The sequence below is a fragment of the Lolium rigidum genome, chromosome 5, assembly GCF_022539505.1.
Source record: "Lolium rigidum isolate FL_2022 chromosome 5, APGP_CSIRO_Lrig_0.1, whole genome shotgun sequence".
Taxonomy (NCBI): Eukaryota; Viridiplantae; Streptophyta; class Magnoliopsida; order Poales; family Poaceae; genus Lolium; species Lolium rigidum.
This window is the reverse complement of record NC_061512.1, coordinates 164688447-164706946: the sequence shown is the minus strand read 5'-3', so window position 1 is coordinate 164706946 and position 18500 is coordinate 164688447. Positions and strand designations below refer to the sequence as shown.

General features: G+C 46.4%; 2 protein-coding genes across 2 annotated transcripts; both read right to left on the bottom strand.

Annotated features, from left to right (window-relative positions):
- Window positions 1-2008: 2008 nt before the first annotated feature.
- LOC124652467 (phosphoenolpyruvate/phosphate translocator 1, chloroplastic-like) lies at window positions 2009-6374 on the bottom strand. Its single transcript, XM_047191481.1, has 9 exons — window positions 6004-6374; window positions 4513-4635; window positions 4278-4430; window positions 4090-4175; window positions 3771-3855; window positions 2936-3055; window positions 2779-2847; window positions 2494-2623; window positions 2009-2337 (listed from the first exon to the last, which is right to left on the bottom strand). Exons 1-9 carry the CDS (start codon window positions 6346-6348, stop codon window positions 2261-2263), a joined length of 1188 nt encoding a protein of 395 aa, XP_047047437.1. The 5' UTR covers window positions 6349-6374; the 3' UTR covers window positions 2009-2260.
- Window positions 6375-12788: 6414 nt separating this feature from the next.
- Window positions 12789-14357, bottom strand: LOC124656648 (sugar transport protein MST6-like). Its single transcript, XM_047195355.1, has one exon. It carries the CDS (start codon window positions 14355-14357, stop codon window positions 12789-12791), a length of 1569 nt encoding a protein of 522 aa, XP_047051311.1.
- Window positions 14358-18500: the final 4143 nt, after the last annotated feature.

Here is an 18500-nt window from a genome sequence, read left to right as displayed (position 1 = left end):
GACACATTTAATTTTAACCTAACCGTCGGCTACCTCGCGACCGAAGTTATTGGCGCGCAGCGGCGGTGCAGTTTCCGCAGACGCGCAGCGAACCGTGTCGTCGCGTCTAGCTCTCTGTGCCAGCGTTAATGAGCGCCATCGCTCCCCTGCCTCCCTCCGACCTATAAAAAGGGCGCTCTCGCATCGTCCCTCCCACACAAACCCTAGCGCCTCTCTCCCCAACCCTAGCGCCACCATCTGAAGAGACGATGCCATGTCTGGTAGAGGCCGAGGCCGAGGTTGCGGCCGTGGTCGTGGTCGCGGCAGAGCTGCACGCTCGTCGTCGCTTGTGACGCCGTCGTCTTCATCATCGGACCTGCAGGAGAAGGAGTGGGAAGTGATGTTCGAGTTCGTCGTCATCCTCAAGGGTGAATCACTCGGCATCCAGAGGCTGTCGAACAAGTTCGTCGACTTCGTCGCCGGCAACGAGCCAGCCTCGCTGCGGGAGGCTGCCTGCGGCTGCTGCCGATGGATTGTGGACGTGATCTTCGACGCGCGTGTCAAGATATACCTCCACACCGGCTGTGAGAAGTTCGCACGCTACCACCACGTCGAATCCAGCTTCGTGCTCACGGTCTCCTACCTTGGCAAGGGCGACATGAGCGTCAAGGTGTTCGACGAGACGCGATGCCGCCGGCACTACCACGGTGACAGCGCCGAGGAGGACGACGACTGAGTGTTGTTTCTTCGCAGCGAAAATATGCACGCATGTTTTTGGATGCTATCATCACCAGCTGGATTTTCCAGTTTGGTTGACTGGGAGTGCCTGGGAGTGTTCTTTCTTGGCAGCGAACACACGAACCCTGTGATGCCAACAGTAGTTAGGTTTCCTCATTTTCTAATATTTTAATTTGTGTTAGTTCAAACTATGTATTAGTTTGTGAAAAACCATGTTTCAAATTATCTTAGGCTGGCCATAGTGCTAGTATCATAGCTAGTATCATGCATCCTAGCCCCACCAAAATGTTGATGTGGCAGGTAATTATAGATGAGAGAGGAGATTAGAGTATCATAGGTAGATAATGTATCATAGCGCACATCACGAGAAAAGTTAGTATCAAATAAATCTTGTACACAAATTTGTATTGGGATTCTACAAATCAATTAATATAGCAAAACTATGATACTAGTCTATGATACTATGCATTATGAATCTAGTATCATAGAAAAGTATCATATACATGATACTATTATATGATACTACCCACTATGGCCAGCCTTAGTGTAAACCATGTTCTCAATTATGTATTAATTTGTGGAGTGTTTCTTTTCTTTATTCGAATTTTTATGCTTTTATTTGAGATTTTAATTCAAATCATCTATCGGAATCGCCAGCGTGGAAACAACACCCCCAAATAAAGGATGCAGTACCAACGCCCTTGCTATTTGGGGAGGGGGGGGGGGGCACTAGTGGAGATGCTCTTATACTGTAATAGAGGGACTACCTGCTTTTCGATCGTAACAAATTCATATTTGTTTTATTGCGAAAGCGCACGCGAGTTGTTAGTGATTTCGTTGAAATTATTGCAAGTTTTATCTCGGATCAGTATCTAGCAAAAAGACATTGTTTAACCACTTTTTTGTCTAAATTTTCTCTGTACAACTTGAAAGCAGCTATCGGGTGCAGATAGCTGAGAGGAATCATGTCATTTAGTGGGTTAGTACACACCAACGTGACAGAACCCATCCTCCAGTGGCATGGATGACATGCATGCAGCGCAGCTCGCCTCCCAACGTGACGAGACCTGATGTATGCAGGGTGATGGGCTACTGAATGTAGCTAGAGCAGGGATTCAGGGCATAGAGCTCCACCTGCTCATGGTAGGGGTACACCGTACATCCACTTGGCCAACACCAACAAACAAGGTAGCAGAGTGACCGGGCCATCCCGCCTGACACATCTCAGCAGCAGGCAGACGAAATCGAACGGTCACGGAAGCAACTGATGAATGTCATCAGCGATTCGAAATTTATCAAGACGATTCAAACTTCATTGCAGGTTTTATTAAAAAAAACTAAACCGTCTACGTACAGAACCGGTGAAAGAGACTCCAAAACTTGCCTGGTTAACATGCTCATAACTGAATTACAAATGATCCTGTGCGGTGGTACTAGTACTCAACGAGGCTTCCCAAAATATCCGTCTAAACTAAGAGCACTGATTTCAACGGTTTGTCGACCCTCCCTTTCACTACTGAAATTGACGAATACCAGAATTCAATCAAGCAGCCTTGGGCTTGGGCTGAAGTCTCTTCAGTTGCGAGTAGAGGAAAACTCCAGCAAGAGCGATCGCGGTTCCTGAATAGGTAGAGATTTCAAATATGTAAAGAGGATATGATATGATCAATCAGTAGCGAAGCCAGCAACAAAATGCTGCGGGATCAGCCTGCTTAGCTACCAGGGACAAACTGAAGGTGCTTTGTAAGAAAACTGTGGGGTCAAACATAGGCTTACCGATAGAGTTGATTGGAGACACAGGGGTCTTGAAGAACAGAACGGATGTAACAATAACCACCACACGCTTCACACAGTTGCCGACGGAATGTGTCACAGGAGACACCCTTGCGAGGATCATGTATGACACCTTCAATATATCAAAAGTCAAAACTAGTAAGAATTTTTTTTTAATAAGCACATGTGCGCACGGAAGAGGACACATCCATTCTGGCATGAGTTATATAGAGGCATACTGATAACAAAACGAATCATCACATATCAGAAACTAAGTAGATCACTGACCTGTTGGTATGCATGGAAACAGAATGCAGCAATCAAAGACCTTGTGTACACTTGCTGCAAGTTTAGACCCTGTACAAGAAAGAACATAGTAAGATTTCAAACAAGACAATCTTAGTGTTAAGGGCTCGGCAGACAAATAACCAATGTGGATACTCACAGCAGTCTGCAGAAACGTAGGAGTGACCTTGACACCTTCTGTCAGCAAGGTAACTGGGGCCAAGAGGAAGAATGACATGACGGTAATAATAGAGAAGAGATTAATGTTGTCCAGAGATGCCTGGTCAGAGTTGGGGAAAAGATGAAGGTTAGAATATCATCACATCTTCATACAGTATTGTAGTCAAAGGGTAAAAGCAGAAGGCCTATGCACACATTCATAAATGAGAGTACCATTACCAAATACTGCTCCCATCAATTATAGTTATAACATTATGACAATTCTTTTTTTATACTAACACATGTAACATTTTCATGTGGCCAGTTTGTAGACATTCATAAAGTCTGTGATGGCCAAAGACTATAAAGTTTGGCTGCATGGAGTGTCATCCAAGACATCAATTTTGTTGCAAGAGTAATTCATCTTTCAAAAGATGCGTAAATCAATAACTCATTTTTCATCAGAGTCTGGGAAAATATGAAGGTTAGAATGTGGTCACAGTTTCATACAGTACTATAGTCAACGGTAAAAGCAGAAGGCCTATGCACACATTCATAAATGAGAGTACCATCCACCGGAAAAAAAAATGATACCATATCAATCATAGTCATAACATTATGATGATACTTTTCATACTAATACACACATCATTTTCATGTGGCCAATGCAGACATTCATAAAGTCAGTAATAGGCAAAGACTAGAAAGTTTTTCTGCATATTCATTATTCAAGACATCACTTTTGTTGTGGGGGCAAATTCATTATTCAAGAGAAATGTAAATCGATAACTCAGTTACCACTATCCAAGACAAATGTAAATTGATGACTTAGTTACCTCTTTCTTCAGCATAAGCTTCTTGCTGAGGACATTCCTTGACTGGAAGGTCACATTTGAAGCCATAGCAGCCAAAAATCCAGCCCTGATTACATTTAAATGACACATTAATCACCATAATGCACAAATGAGCAAAGGACATCATTTGAGTCAAGGAGATGATATTAACACAAACGAGTATGGACACACAAAAAACACACATCAGCCCTCAGACAACCTCAGATGAAACTGAAGAGGCATATATCAGAGCTGTAATGTGCACATCAAAATCAAGCTTCGAAACACAACAATTATTTCACTCGAATGAAGGAGTGCTTACCAGTTAAAAGAAGCTTCGGAAATAGATGCTAATGCAACGCCACCAACAATAGGAAGAAGAGACAAAATAACCCAAGGAGTGGGCAGCTGCACAATCATCCATGTGTCAGAACAAAACCATAAAACAACAATGATAATCTTAGATAATGCACAGCTCAATTTTATTGATCACACAAGAAGAGAATGTACCTCGCCAAGGAACATTGCTGAAAGGAGAACAGAGAAGAAAGGCTCCATGGCCTTGATGGTATGTGTAAATGACACCGCAACCTTTCCAAGGCTCATGTTTGTGAAAAGATTGCCCATCGTATGGACAATAGCCAGAGGGAGGATAGCAAGAAGCTGGGAAATAAGAGGAATTAGACACATGTTCTAATTGTGCAATATAGCCGTACTCGTTTGTCACAGGAAAGCAAAAAATTACCTGTGCACCAGAAATCTTTGGTCTTTTAAGGATACCAGTGATCCACAGGAACAAGGAAATGACAGTTCCAACAGCAAACTGAACTGTTGTGATGTTTATGGGATATGGGAAAACCTTGAGGACCTGTTAAATATAGTATCAGTAAATAAAGTTGCATTATATATAGGTATTTATGAAATCATACAGAAATTTCTCAGGAAAGAACTCAAAATTGTCATATACCAAATGATGGGGAAACGTAGGAGCGAGGTTATTTGTACTACAAGAAGAATGCGCATGTTTCCCATTCAAATCACATAAGGGACAAAGTAATGGGCATATATGTCGATAGGATTAAAACCAGGTGTTAAATCACATTGTTGCAGTACACTATGACAGACAGTGTGAATTCAACAGAAAATGAATGCTTCATGGAAGCGCAAAGGAGGCATACCCGCATATGCTTCCTAAAGCACCTAAACAGACAAGCAGGAAGCTCCTAAGCACCCTGATTTCATCTGAATTACTATTACCGATGATGATCCTGGGTCCGGTCATGTGTACTTACAAATCTATTTACTTATGCTAAAAAAGCTTGTTCAGAAAGAGGTGCTTCAAGTTCAATACCTAAAACATAGACAAAATGCTGTTTAGAATACATTTTCGCAACCTAATAATGCTGGGAAAACTTAGGAACAACATCAAATTGTGACACGTGACAAATGCTGGGGAAAACTTAGTAGCAAGGTTATTTGTAGAACAACAAGAATGTGCATGTCGCCCATTCAAATCACATAGGGGACAAAGTAATGGATATATATATGTCGCTAGGATTAAAACCAGAGGTTAAAACACACTGTTGCATGACATTATGACAGACTCTGCGAATTCAACAAGCATATGAATGCTTCATGGAATCTCGAAAGAGGCATATGCTTCCTTGTAAGACAAGCACATAGGAAGCACCTAAGGACCCTGATTTGATCAGGAGTACCGATGATGCGCATGGGTTCTGGCATGTGCACTTTCTAATGTATTTACTTATATGCATAAAGCTTGTTCAGAAAGGAGCTTCAAGTTCAGTACCTAGAATACAGACAGACGCTGTTCACAGCACATTTTCACAATAGGAGGCACAAAGGTACTTCAACTTTACTCCGTTAGAATTCAATGAATCTAATGATGACTTATTACAAGTTCAGTACTCTGTTAGAATTAAATGAATCTAGTCTGAAAGCTCCAGCCAAGATCACTTGGCAATACGGAGGAAATTCCACGCCCTGTCATGCAGACAGGCACGCATGGAGAAAATTCAGAAACTGGAAATCGTCTGAATTAGGAAGATGCGGGTATCGCTTGGGTGGGATCTGTCGTTCGCAGTTAGCACGCACCGAAACTAGCGAATCTCCCCAATTCTCCGGGCCAGCTAACCAGATCGAAGGCGCGCGCTAGCTTAATAAACTAGGAAGCCAGCTTTGGGGTGCAAAAAAAAAATTAGTGTACTCAGCTGACCTGCTTGTTGTAGATGTTGAAGTAGATGTTGAAGAGGTACCAGAGGCCGAAGAAGACGCCGAGCTGCAGCGTCTTGCCGAGCGCCGCCCCGCCTTCCTCCGCGGGCTCCTCCGCGGCTGCCTTCCCGGACGCCGCGGCCGCGGCGGCCACGCTCCTCCTCTCGTGGTCGGGCGACGCCGGCACGAGCCCGATGCGGCCCAGCCCGGCGACGAGGCCCGCGCGGGGGGCCGCGGCGGCGGAGGAGAGGCGGAGGGCGGCGCGGGCGGGCGGGAGGCGGGTAGGGTTCCTGAGGACGGGCCGCGCGGCGCACGGCCGGACGAGCCCGATGGCCGCCGCGCTCTGCATTGCGGCGGTGGGCCGGTGTGTTCCGGGAGCGCGGGCGGAGGGCTCGAGGCTGCTGCGGCTCCGGCGGCGGCGGAGGGCACGAGGAGGCGGGCGGGCTGGTGAGATGGGGGAGCGAGTGGGTTCGGGTTGGTGGGCGGAGGGTTTTAAGGACCGGCGAGGACGGGCTGAGCTGGCATCGTCTGGCTGTGTGACAGGTGGGGCCAGGCGGTCGCGCTGGGCCCGGATGTCAGTGGGAGATGGATTGGCCGGCTGCGGGCATGCACCGGGTGCACGGTGAGCCGGAGGAAACGGCCGTGGGGCAAGTCCGGTTTGGGCCCACGCGCGAGTGAGGTGCCGTGGGATGCGGTTGAGGGGTTGTTGTGTGGACTCTGCCCAGCGGTGGCTTCAAGGGTGCGTGGGTCCCGGTGGTGGAAATTACCGGCGTGGTGGGCCCAGGCTAAGGTGGGCGGGATCTGCGAGACCAACGCGCCAGCTCACCTTGCGTTTTTTCTGTACCCTGGGCGGACTGCCACTGGCCAGGGGTACCAGCCGTACAGGTAGCACCGGAAAATTCATTTGGAGCTTCAAATTTTTCTATGTACTCCGTAGTAAAGATAAAATCTGATAAGGTTTGAAGGAGTGTTGCCCAGTACTCCAGATCTATGATTTTGTCTTTTTTTGTATAGAGTTAGAATACAGGGTAATTGGGGATTAAGACTTTGGGCACAAAGTACATGTCATTGCCACGTATATGTACATATTTTTTTCAAAAAAAAACTTTATAAAATACATATTTTAAATGTTCAAAATAAAGGACAATGAGTGACTTCACACCAAGCCTACTGATACGGCCCAGGTTCATCAGGTCATGGCTGGCCTGTTCAAACTGGTCTTCTTTTTCAGATGAACACCCAACCGAAGGTAGAGGTACATGCATGCAAATAGAACACTCTACACTAATAAATTCAACTTTCTTTTGTTTTTACTTGAAAAATATATACTCCATGTTATTCATGAGGTGTCTTTAGTATCTAGATAGATCCTTATTTACACAATTAGACAAAGTTAAGATATGTTTCATGGGACAAGGAAGTAAGATAAAATGTTGCTTATGTGTATTTTCCCAAAAAAGGAAATAAAGATTCACAAAATCTACGCAAACGCTATTGTTATTGATGAGAAAGTCGTCCGTTGCAATGACAATTTAATCTAACAAAACTCACAAAGATGACCATGCGCGTAAAAGATGGTTGCACTGTGAATTTTAACCATGTCGTAATAGTAGAGGAAAGAGAAAATAAGTGTAAGTTTATATAATTCAATCAACTACTTGTTCGAAGTGAAGGATGGGCTTGGTCGTTCATTTGGCCAAAAGCAAGAGGATGCGACCTAAGGGGTTGTCACAACTCACAAGTCTGTGACTTGATATTCTTCTCCTCTTGTGCCACCAAAAGAGGAGCGACACGGGCGAAATAGAAAAAAGTACTCTCTCTGTTCACTACTATAAGACAATTTATGGAACCGAGGGAGTACTATATTTAACATGATAACACTACATTACTCATACTTGAATGACATAGTATTATAGAGAGAAACATTGCTCTTAAGAAAAAAGACTCAAGCCGGCCTCAAGATTCTCTACTACTTAAAAAGACTAAAGTGGTTCCTTATTCTGCCATCCAATACGTTTAGTTTTTGGTCGTCCTCATCGATCGATACTCCCTCCGTCCCGCGGAGTCCCCCGCGGAGAGTGTCGAGCGAATTGGTCTCTCTTTCCTATCCGCCTCCGCTCCGCCTCCAGCTGCTCCGCCTGATGCATCGCTCGCGCTGCTCTCGCGCTAGCTACCATGGCGTCGGCCGACGCGGCTCTCTCGCCTCCCGCAGCCCCCCCTCCCCCGCGCGGCCGTTCCCCCACGCATCCAGTCGCGGGTCAACCGGTCGCGCGCCGGTGCCAAGCGCGCGCTCAAGGTCCGCCGCCACCACCGGCTCCGTCGATGTCGCCGAGCTCTGGATTCGCGTCGAGGATAGCTTCAACGCGCTTGCCCGCGATGGGATCCGCTTCCGCATCCACCGTTGCTCCCTCCCCCAGCCCTGCAGCCTCCATCTCATTGCATCCCAAAATTGGACTTTTTCGACGGATCCGCGTTGTAGCTTCCCAGCGGCGTCCGACCGGCGGGCCGAGGATGGCGTGCATGGACGACTACACCTTCTCCCTCACCAGTGAGGACGACCTGGTCGACGGTGCAATGTGGCGTCGTCGCCGGCCTCGTCATGACCGCTCATCATGTCGGCGGCAACCGCTCCCACGGTGAGACGAATATATCTGCCCCTCTCTCTATCCTTGATTTTGGGCTCCAAGTTTCTGTTGATTCGTTGGGTGCTGAACTGGGTACTTGGGAGAGGATGAGAACGACATGGAGGAGATTAATTGGTGTAATCAGCCTATGTTAGATTCGGTTTTGGTCTTAGATTTTGTTTTATCTGTTTATAGAATTATAGACAGACACAAATTGATGATCTTGACCATACACAGTGATACCTAAGGGCTGAACAAGTCCTGGAGTTGAATAACATTACTGTCATGCGTTCTTTGCAGGTTGCATTACCACTAAGGAGCTGGGAACTGTCATGAGTTCCCTGGGTCAGAATCCTACTGAGCCAGAGATTCAAGGCATGATCAATGAGTCTGCAACAAAACAGATACGTTTGGGCTCACGTCTTCCTCGACGAGTCTTCAGATCTTCGAATCCTCCCCTTGATGGTGATGTGAAAATGAATGTTGATGTTGCTCTGGCTCGCTATGACGACCGTGGGGTGGTAGCTGCAATTTGCCGTAGATCGATGGTGTTTATTTGGGTTCATCAGCTCTTGATTGCCCTGGTTTTTCAGAGCCAGCCATATTGGAAACAATTGCTTGTAAGGTGCCCTTGCTGCCGATCTCCAAGAAACAAGATGTGTCATAGCTTCAGATTGCGAAGAGGTTATCACAGTGAAGAAGCATGACTGCCATGGAAATAAAATTCATTGTTAGGTTCATTCATGAAAATACAGTTCTGCAGGTCTGAACTTTTTCTTCAATCTACTCCTTTTCTGAGATAACTGGCCACCCGTTTTGGTACTTTGGAAATAACATTAGAATGCAACTATGTGTTTCTTTTAACTAAAGGAAACTAGAAGCCCACCTATAGAATACTATGTCTTTGTTTTGTTCAAAGAAATTATGGCAGCTTGATCCGTCATACTCCTATGCTTCTCCTGATTTCACTTCCTTAGTGAAGGATGCTCGTGTTGTCACACTGTCTGATCTTTCTAACTGCATTTGCGCTGTAGAATTATTTTCCTATCCATATAGATAAAAGCCTTTTTGTATGCCTAGAAGAGTTTAGTTGTGGCAAGGATAGCTGTATTTGTAGTCATGACACTTGAAGTAGTCATAACACAGAGGCTCCCATGAATTTTAACACACGGAATTTGTGGCCATCCACACCTAGCTGCTTGTCCTTACATGTTACATGTTTTACATGTTCTGCATTTCTGAATTTGTTCCAACTCACATTTTTTAAGAGGAATATTAAGGTGAATTATGCTCTGTCAAGTAGTAATTAGAAAGACAAAAGAATGCAGAAAGACAAAATGGCATTATAAGCAGAAAGTAATGTCATAGGACCTAACAAATGTGAAGGTGCAGATGGCCTCTACTTCTTAGAGACAAATACAACAACTTTACATTGTTGAACTCTTCCGGTAAATCTAATTAGGTAGATCATTGTGCTGTTGGGGTTCCTGATTGTTGTGTGGAATGATTTTGCTTCTTTGAAACTGAGGATCTCAAGCAATCACTGTATATTCCTGTGTAGCTACATTTTACTTCCCTGCAACACATCCTGTTATGAAAGGTTACCAAAGATGCTCATGGATTCAATTAGTTTGGAAAAGATGGTACACAAATCAGAGTATTTGGAAGAAAGGCGTCCAGGCTGTGCTCGTGTTGGTGTGCCAAGAACAATCTTGCCAGAAGATGTGACAAAACCAACAACAGGGATCAAGTTCCCTACCCTTCTTGAGGACAATTCAAACCGAACCGCGGTACCTTCTTCAGGTAACAGTTCAGGACTATTTAGGTGGTCCTTATCTCACACGGTATCTTAAACTGAAACTCGAGTTTAAACTGCAGTTCCTTCTTCAGGTAACAGTTCAGGACAACGGCGATCTTGTTCAGGGGAGGACAGCGATCTTGTCCAGGGAGCAGAGGACCTCGCCGTCGCAGCAGCTGGTGGCGTAGTGGCGCAGGGAGGAGGGCGATCCGTCGACGACAACGACGAGCTCGGCGTAGGGCTGCGAGTAGGCGAGCGCCTGGAGAAGCGGCGCAGCGGAGGACCCGCTCGACGACAACGAACACGCCGGGAGGAGCGGCGCAGCGAGGCGCGCACGCGGAGCAGAGGAGGACCAGCGGCAACGGCGGAGTAGAGAGAAGTCGGCGGTGAGCGAGGCGAGCTCGGGCAGGGGGCGCTCTGAGCAGAGAGCAGCCGGCGGCGAGATCGATCACGATCACAATGAGGGCGACTGATGGTAAATTAATGCATGAACATTTCATGCATCATATGGCTGACCTTTCTCGAAAGGTAGTGCGATCAATTGATAGATTCACCTACACGTATGATTATTTCTCCGTAGCAACAGACCTCCCTTTTAGGAAGTTTGTTGGACCTGTACATATGTTGATATCACCGCTCCAGTTAATTGCTCTGTCTCATGATATATGATATACGTCAGTGATGTATGTATTTTTACCTAGAATTTGAAACCACACAGATGCACAACAATATTATCTTGTTATTACGTTCATGTATCTTATGGCTATATTTTAAGTTCTTCTATGATAGATCCAACCAACATTTGGTCCTCTTTTTTATGGGAGTGGTGTTTTGGGACATGGGAGCATATGTTCCCTCTATTTTGAAATGCATTTTACACATATTTTGTATTTCAAAATAATTGAAACAAAAATTCGCACGTGCTACGCGCTCACAAAGTTGTTTCATAAAAAATCGAATTGTCATGTGACGTGTGTGGCGAAAAATAATGCTTTTCACAAGATAATTTTTCTCATTTTTACAAAGACCACAAAAATATTGATTTTTTGAAAATTTAAACCAAATATTAAATTTAATATTTGCTTTTCACAATAAGTAAAACCAAATATTAAATTAAATATATCGTAAGTAGTATCGGACTAGCAGTATTAAGTGCAGTTGCAATTTAAACCAAAAGGTGCAGTATTCTATTTAACACATCTTTACATATCCAAAGCCGGCGGCGAGATCGATCACGATCACAATGAGGGCGACTGATGGTAAATTAATGCATGAACATTTCATGCATCATATGGCTGACCTTTCTCGAAAGGTAGTGCGATCAATTGATAGATTCACCTACATGTATGATTATTTCTCCGTAGCAACAGACCTTCCCTTTTAGGAAGTTTGTTGGACCTGTACATATGTTGATATCACCGCTCCAGTTAATTGCTCTGTCTCATGATATATGATATACGTCAGTGATGTATGTATTTTTACCTAGAATTTGAAACCACACAGATGCACAACAATATTATCTTGTTATTACGTTCATGTATCTTATGGCTATATTTTAAGTTCTTCTATGATAGATCCAACCAACATTTGGTCCTCTTTTTTATGGGAGTGGTGTTTTGGGACATGGGAGCATATGTTCCCTCTATTTTGAAATGCATTTTACACATATTTTGTATTTCAAAATAATTGAAACAAAAATTCGCACGTGCTACGCGCTCACAAAGTCGTTTCATAAAAAATCGAATTGTCATGTGACGTGTGTGGCGAAAAATAATGCTTTTCACAAGATAATTTTTCTCATTTTTACAAAGACCACAAAAATATTGATTTTTTGAAAATTTGACGACACACACATATATTATGGCACATGTAGATTTTTTTGTCAAAACATTTCAACATTTCGAAATATGACTTTTTGGTAGAAGGAGCATACGCACCCGGGAGACGAATTGAATTTCTCTTTTTTATTGTTTACTTTGCTACTCTATATACCCACCTAGAAATCTACTATCTTTTTAAATTTCACATGTGAGTTGTGAATTATATATGTGCATTAAAAAATAAAATTTGAGGACCCGTAGCAACGCACGGGCATTTAAACTAGTTAACACAAAAAATGTAATTTGGAATTGCTTATTCATATATTTATCAGAAATCAATGTGGTATGTACAATTGTGCAAGGACTGACAGTGCTGACGCACACAAGCCAATATTTATCAGCTGCAAATACTTACGAGCTAAAATAATAATAGTGCTAAATAAAACTAAAACGTATTGAGCTAAGCTATTTATTACTATTTACTGAATTTAAATACTCACGAACTAAGAAATTAGTGCTAACGAAGATCAAAGTATATTGAGCTAATCTAGTTCTTGGCAACGGTGTTGCCCATCTCGAGGTCTACACGTCGGGAGGCACCATCGTCGTCCGTGACGAAGCGCCTCCAGTACCAGTGCGCCTTCCACACGTCGGCCATGTCTTCGATGGGCACCCCCTTGGTCTCCGGCACGAAGAGCGCGACGAAGAGCGTCATGGCGGCGACCCACGCGGCGAAGAAGAAGAACAGCACGAACTTGAGGCGGCAGAGCATGGGGAGGAAGGCCTGAGCGACGATGAAGGTCATGAGCATGTTGGCGGCCACGGTGATGCTCTGCCCCGCCGGCCGCACCTCCAGCGGCATCACCTCGCTCGGCACCAGCCACCCCAGCGGGCCCCACGACCACGCGAACCCCGCCACGTAGACGCACATCATCACCACCACCGCCGCCGCGTACCCCGACGGGATCTCCGCCACGCCGCTCCACCCGAGCTTGGCGCCGATGAGCGCGCCGACAATCACCTGGCTCGCGAACATCTGCGCCCCGCCCTGCAGGAAAAGCACGCGCCGCCCCAGCCTGTCCACCGTGAAGACCGACACCAGCGTGGCCGCGAGGTTGACGACGCCGGTGATGACCGCCGACATGAGCGACGCGCTGCCGCCGAAGCCGAGCGTCTTGAACAGCACCGGCGCGTAGAACATGATGACGTTGATGCCCGTGAGCTGCTGCAGCAGCGGGATCGCCACCGCCATCACCAGCTGCGGCCTGTACTTCCGCCTCAGGATGTCGCGCCACGGCCGCTCCACGGCGCTGGACGCCTCGCTCGCTGCCGCCAGGTCGTGGTACTCGGTGTCCACGTCGTCGGTTCCGCGTACGCGCTGGAGCATCCGCCTGGCTTCGTCGGGCTTGCCGCGCTCCAGAAGGGAGTTAGGCGTGTCCGGGAGGAACAGGGAGCCGATGGTGATGATGGCCGCGGGCACCGCCGCGAGCGCGAGGCTGACTCTCCAGCCCCACCCGCCGGAGATCTTGTCGGTGCCGTAGTTGATGAGGTTGGCGGCGAGGATACCGAGGGTGATCATGAGTTGGAAACCGTTGTTGAGCATGCCGCGCATCCTGGCGGGCGCCATCTCGGAGAGGTAGACCGGCACGCTCTGGTTGGCGAAGCCGACACCGACGCCGAGCAGGACGCGGCCGAGGATGAGCATGGCCACGTTCTGGGCGGCTCCGCTGAGCGCGCAGCCGGCGAGGAAGGTGACCCCGCCGATGAACATGGACCACTTGCGGCCGGCGACGCGGGTGACGGAGGCGGCGACGAGCGAGGCGACGAGCGCGGCGAGGTAGAGCGAGGAGGTGAACATGGTGAGCAGCTGGCTGTCGAACTTGCAGTACTGGTTGCTGTCGTCGGCTTGCTGCTGCTTCCGGTACACCGACGGGAAGAACTTGCTGAGGAACGGGTCCATGGACGTCACCCCGCCGGAGATGCCGATGTCGTAGCCGAAGATGAGACCTCCGGTGGCCGCGACGAGGCACGCCATGAACACGAACAGGGTCAGCCGGCCGGGGTAGTCCTGCCTCCGCCCATCGGCCGCGCTCCCCGCCGCCGACCCGCCCGCCATATTCGATCGCTAAAGTTCCTTGTCGATCAAGATCGAGCACGCACGTAATCGAGTCGCGAGTCGCGAGTCGCAATGGCAATACGTTGATCTGTGCTGTTGGTGCATCGAGAGGCGAGGCGAGTCGACATATATATAGCGAGCTAGGCCTATCTGCAATCGTATCTGCAATTTTGGCCAGCCAGCGTGTCCGGTCCGGTATGTGCAATTTTGCCTAGGCGTGTTGTGTGTTTCAAATCCTTTCCTGTTCGAATTCGCGCAGGAGACTGTAATGGATTGCGATTACAGCTCCATCGATAAGTATATGGATCTTGTGTTGATGTGTTCGATTCGTAGAACACATGGATTGGATTGCAAATAGGCCACGTCACCGGCCTCCGTTCCAACAAAGATTGCACAACTCTTTTTTATCCGGAAATTAAAGATCCGAGTCTATATTTTATAAGTTTGTAAGAAGTACAAAGATTCCAACATAATAAAAATTACATTCGAGATCCTTAGACCACATAGAGACCATTACTGCCGCCAGAGCGAACCGCTGACGTGCCGATGTCGATGCTCCCTTAGCGGAGTCGGCTTGACGTTGTTTATAACGGTTGGGAAGTCTTCGTGAACGTGCCCCTGAGGACCAGCGCCCCCAAGCCAAAGTCGCCACCATTGAACTCTTGAATTGATTTAATATTCTAAAACCAAACCTATAACATTCATAGACTGGACGAGATCAACCACTCTAGGGAAGCAGCGACTAGATAAATCCCCGCCCTCCTCAACGCCACCGGGGAGATCACCACCGACGAGGTGGACAAGGAGGAGGGTATACCTTATTCTTGTCTCGCACAATTCCGCCATAGCCACCATAAAGACAATGCTTGTCGACCAAACTCTAACTTTAAGGACCCTTTTATAGCGTTGAGCGCAGGTTCGAGGTCCCCAACCCCTCCCGCCACCGGAGCGACTAGCGCAGCAGGCGGGCACCAGTCGATTCCCCATCGTAAATGACGAGGACAAGGCAGATTGTAGCGGCTGCTAGTGTTTCCACCCTATCCGCTGCCTGTGTTTCTTTCACGAGAGGAGCTTTAGTTTAAAGATTTTTTTCGATAAAGAGCATGAGATACCAATTACACCTAGCCTCTGCAACAACATCATGCCGTAATGGCAAAAGAATGCACACAGCCAAAAAGGAGAGAAGAATTACAAAAAAGGTCCCGCTACAGAGATCGAAAACTTGAAACAGCGACACTGGTACCACCAAAACAACACCAGAAGATCAGCTTCTCCATAAGCAACGCCTCCAAGAAGGAAATAGTGCACAAACGTTGTCGTCGCCTGATCATAGATCTTAGGTTATCACCCTGAAGAAAGTCCTCACTCTCAAAACCATGATTTCAACAAGAACATTGTTAGATACAACAAATTAAGGTCAGACCTTGGATTTTCACCCTGAAGATAGAACTTTGAACTTCTCCTGTGCAGTCGCCCCCACATACAAGTTGTTGTTTAAAGTTACGAAGCACCAAGACAATTCCACCTCACCACCAAGATCTGATCACCATTGCTCTACACCGATCTCGGCTTTCATGATCTTCTCCGCCAGCACCATGGAAATAAAACGAGCTGATATTAACAGCTAGCATAGCTTCGAAGCACACCCTTTGAAACCAAACGATCAGATACAAAATGAGTGCGCACGACCGAAAACACCCAATCCAACAATCTTCAGGCATTGATCTCCTAGTGAATTCACCGGCAGGGCCTTCCTATTCACGACAATCCATCTAGCCCGGTGGGAAGAAGCTTTTGACCGATCTTCACTTGGCGTGAGAGGAATCCGAGGACCACCACCATTATTCGCAAGACTAGCAGCCACTCACCGCCGGTCAACTACCAACCAGATCGGAAGACATGGAGAGGGAAGTCCAACATGACTCGGCGGTGTGGCAAGTACCAACACCAGGACCGCACCTGCCCAGACCACCCGGTCCAGATCTTGGCTGAAACCCTAGATCGGATCGAGGCGGCGTAGAGCACCACCACGCAGAGGGCACCGGCGGCGCACCAATCCTTCCTTGTTGCCGATCCGATGGAGGCGCTCAGGCCCCGGCACGCCCAGCTACGCCGCCCATGGCCCTTCGCCGCCGCCCACCAACTCCCCTAAACAACGGCCAAGAAAACCACCTCCCCTGCCCTGCCGCACCGGATGGATAGGCGCCGCCATCACCGCCAGCGCTGGCGGCAACGGTGGCCAGGAGAGGGAGGAGAGGTGGGGCTCTTAGGGTTGGGAAAGGAGGGATCCTCCGGAGCCGCCCAAGGGGAGGCGACTCGGGAGGTCGGGAGGTCTTCAGGAGGGTGCCCCTAGCAGAGCCCATCAGGGGATTAATTATATGTTGTGACATGTCCAAACTAAAATTTCGTTCTGACTGTGCCCCTCATCGATCCAAGCTGTGCCCATCATCGATCTAAGCTGTTGTGACAGTGTCGAAATCCGGTCATGAATGAGTATATACAGTAGTGCACAGATGAGAATTTGCACTCGCTATGAATCTTAGCAATAAAAGTAATTCTTAATTTTAAGTATCTTGATATATTACTATTTTTTCAATGATAAAATACTATTCTTAACCATTTGCAAATGAAAAAACTTGAACTTGAAAAAAAATCTGTTGAGTTTTTTTAAAAGAAAATGCATGCGGGTCTCCACAACTACCATCACATTATCGTTAAATCTGCTTTGAACCAATATGCACAACAAGATGCCACAACTGCCAACACAATATGGGTATGTTCCTTCAAGTTGCTTGTATTATTTGTTAGTTTGTGTTTATAAATTGTGGTGGTAGTCTCACATCACTACTCTTTTGGTTTCCAGAAATTTACCTAAAAAGGTAGTTTCCTCCCTTCACATTCCTTATAATGGCTTGGTTGGACTATGTGTTCGAGATTCCCCTTCCATAGCCATGATGAGCACTGTTCCGTATAAGATAGATGAGCATGGCGACCTAATCTTTATCAAAGAGGGATGAAAGGTGTTCCATAGGGAAGAAGATGATCTACAAGTTGGACAAGTTATGCTCATCACTGCTAGAATCACCACACACCCGTTCCTATACATGATGTTTAGCTTTGATATCATCTAGTAGTTGGACGGTGTGTCACTTGTTTCTTACTAAAATGTTAGGCGTTTATTGTTGCTTGAACTAATTAATTGCTCTGTTGTCGTATTTGAACAAAATTCATAATTGTTTAGTGATCAATTGTGATGAACCAATATGCTAGTTTGTAGGCCGTGTTAACAATGTGTTTCAGCTAAGATTATTGTATTTCACTTTACTATCAAATTCAATAAAAGGAGAAAATTCATTTTAATGCAAAAAAAATTAGTAGCTTTGCCGAACAGATACACGCCACTAGTATTCATGTTACCGGTGGCGTGTCTGCCACGCCATTAATAGTTGTTATGCACGACAATGGCATGAAGTACCAGCGACATGTCTACGACACGCCACCGGTATCAAATACTGGTGACATAAATAAATACACCATTAATAGCTAGTATTTTGCAACGCCACTCACAACATTGTTTCCTAGAAGTGAGACTAGCGGAGCAATTGGCAAAGACCCAAGCCCCACGTTTTCCCACAAAAGCATCTCAGCCTTGCGGAAATGCAATTCTAATGGCGCCGTGGCATACCGGTCAAAATAAACAGTAGATACTCACCGGTAGAAAACGGCGACCGCTAGAAAAATTTCCTTACTTGGCCTTGTGATCCTGACAAGATGCTTATGTTTTGCGGTGGCCTTCAGGGTCCTTCTATGACGTCTTGTAAGTTTGCAGTATACTCATCTCAAATAGAGGTTGTTTGTGAGGTTCGCCTTTCTTCTTCATCACAATCACCAAATCATTTTTCTTATTACCAAAACTATCAAATACACCAAATCATTTTTCTTATTACCAAAACTGTCAAATAGAAAAGAAAAATCACGCACCACGTTCGAAAAATTTGCTCTCAAAATTGCTAACGACCCGGTTATTATGTCATTTTGAATTCAAGCATTCTAACCCAAAATTCACGAACGTCTAAATTGAATATCGGAATGTTTTAACGTACATACATCGATGGAGATGACCTAACGAATGAACCAATCAAG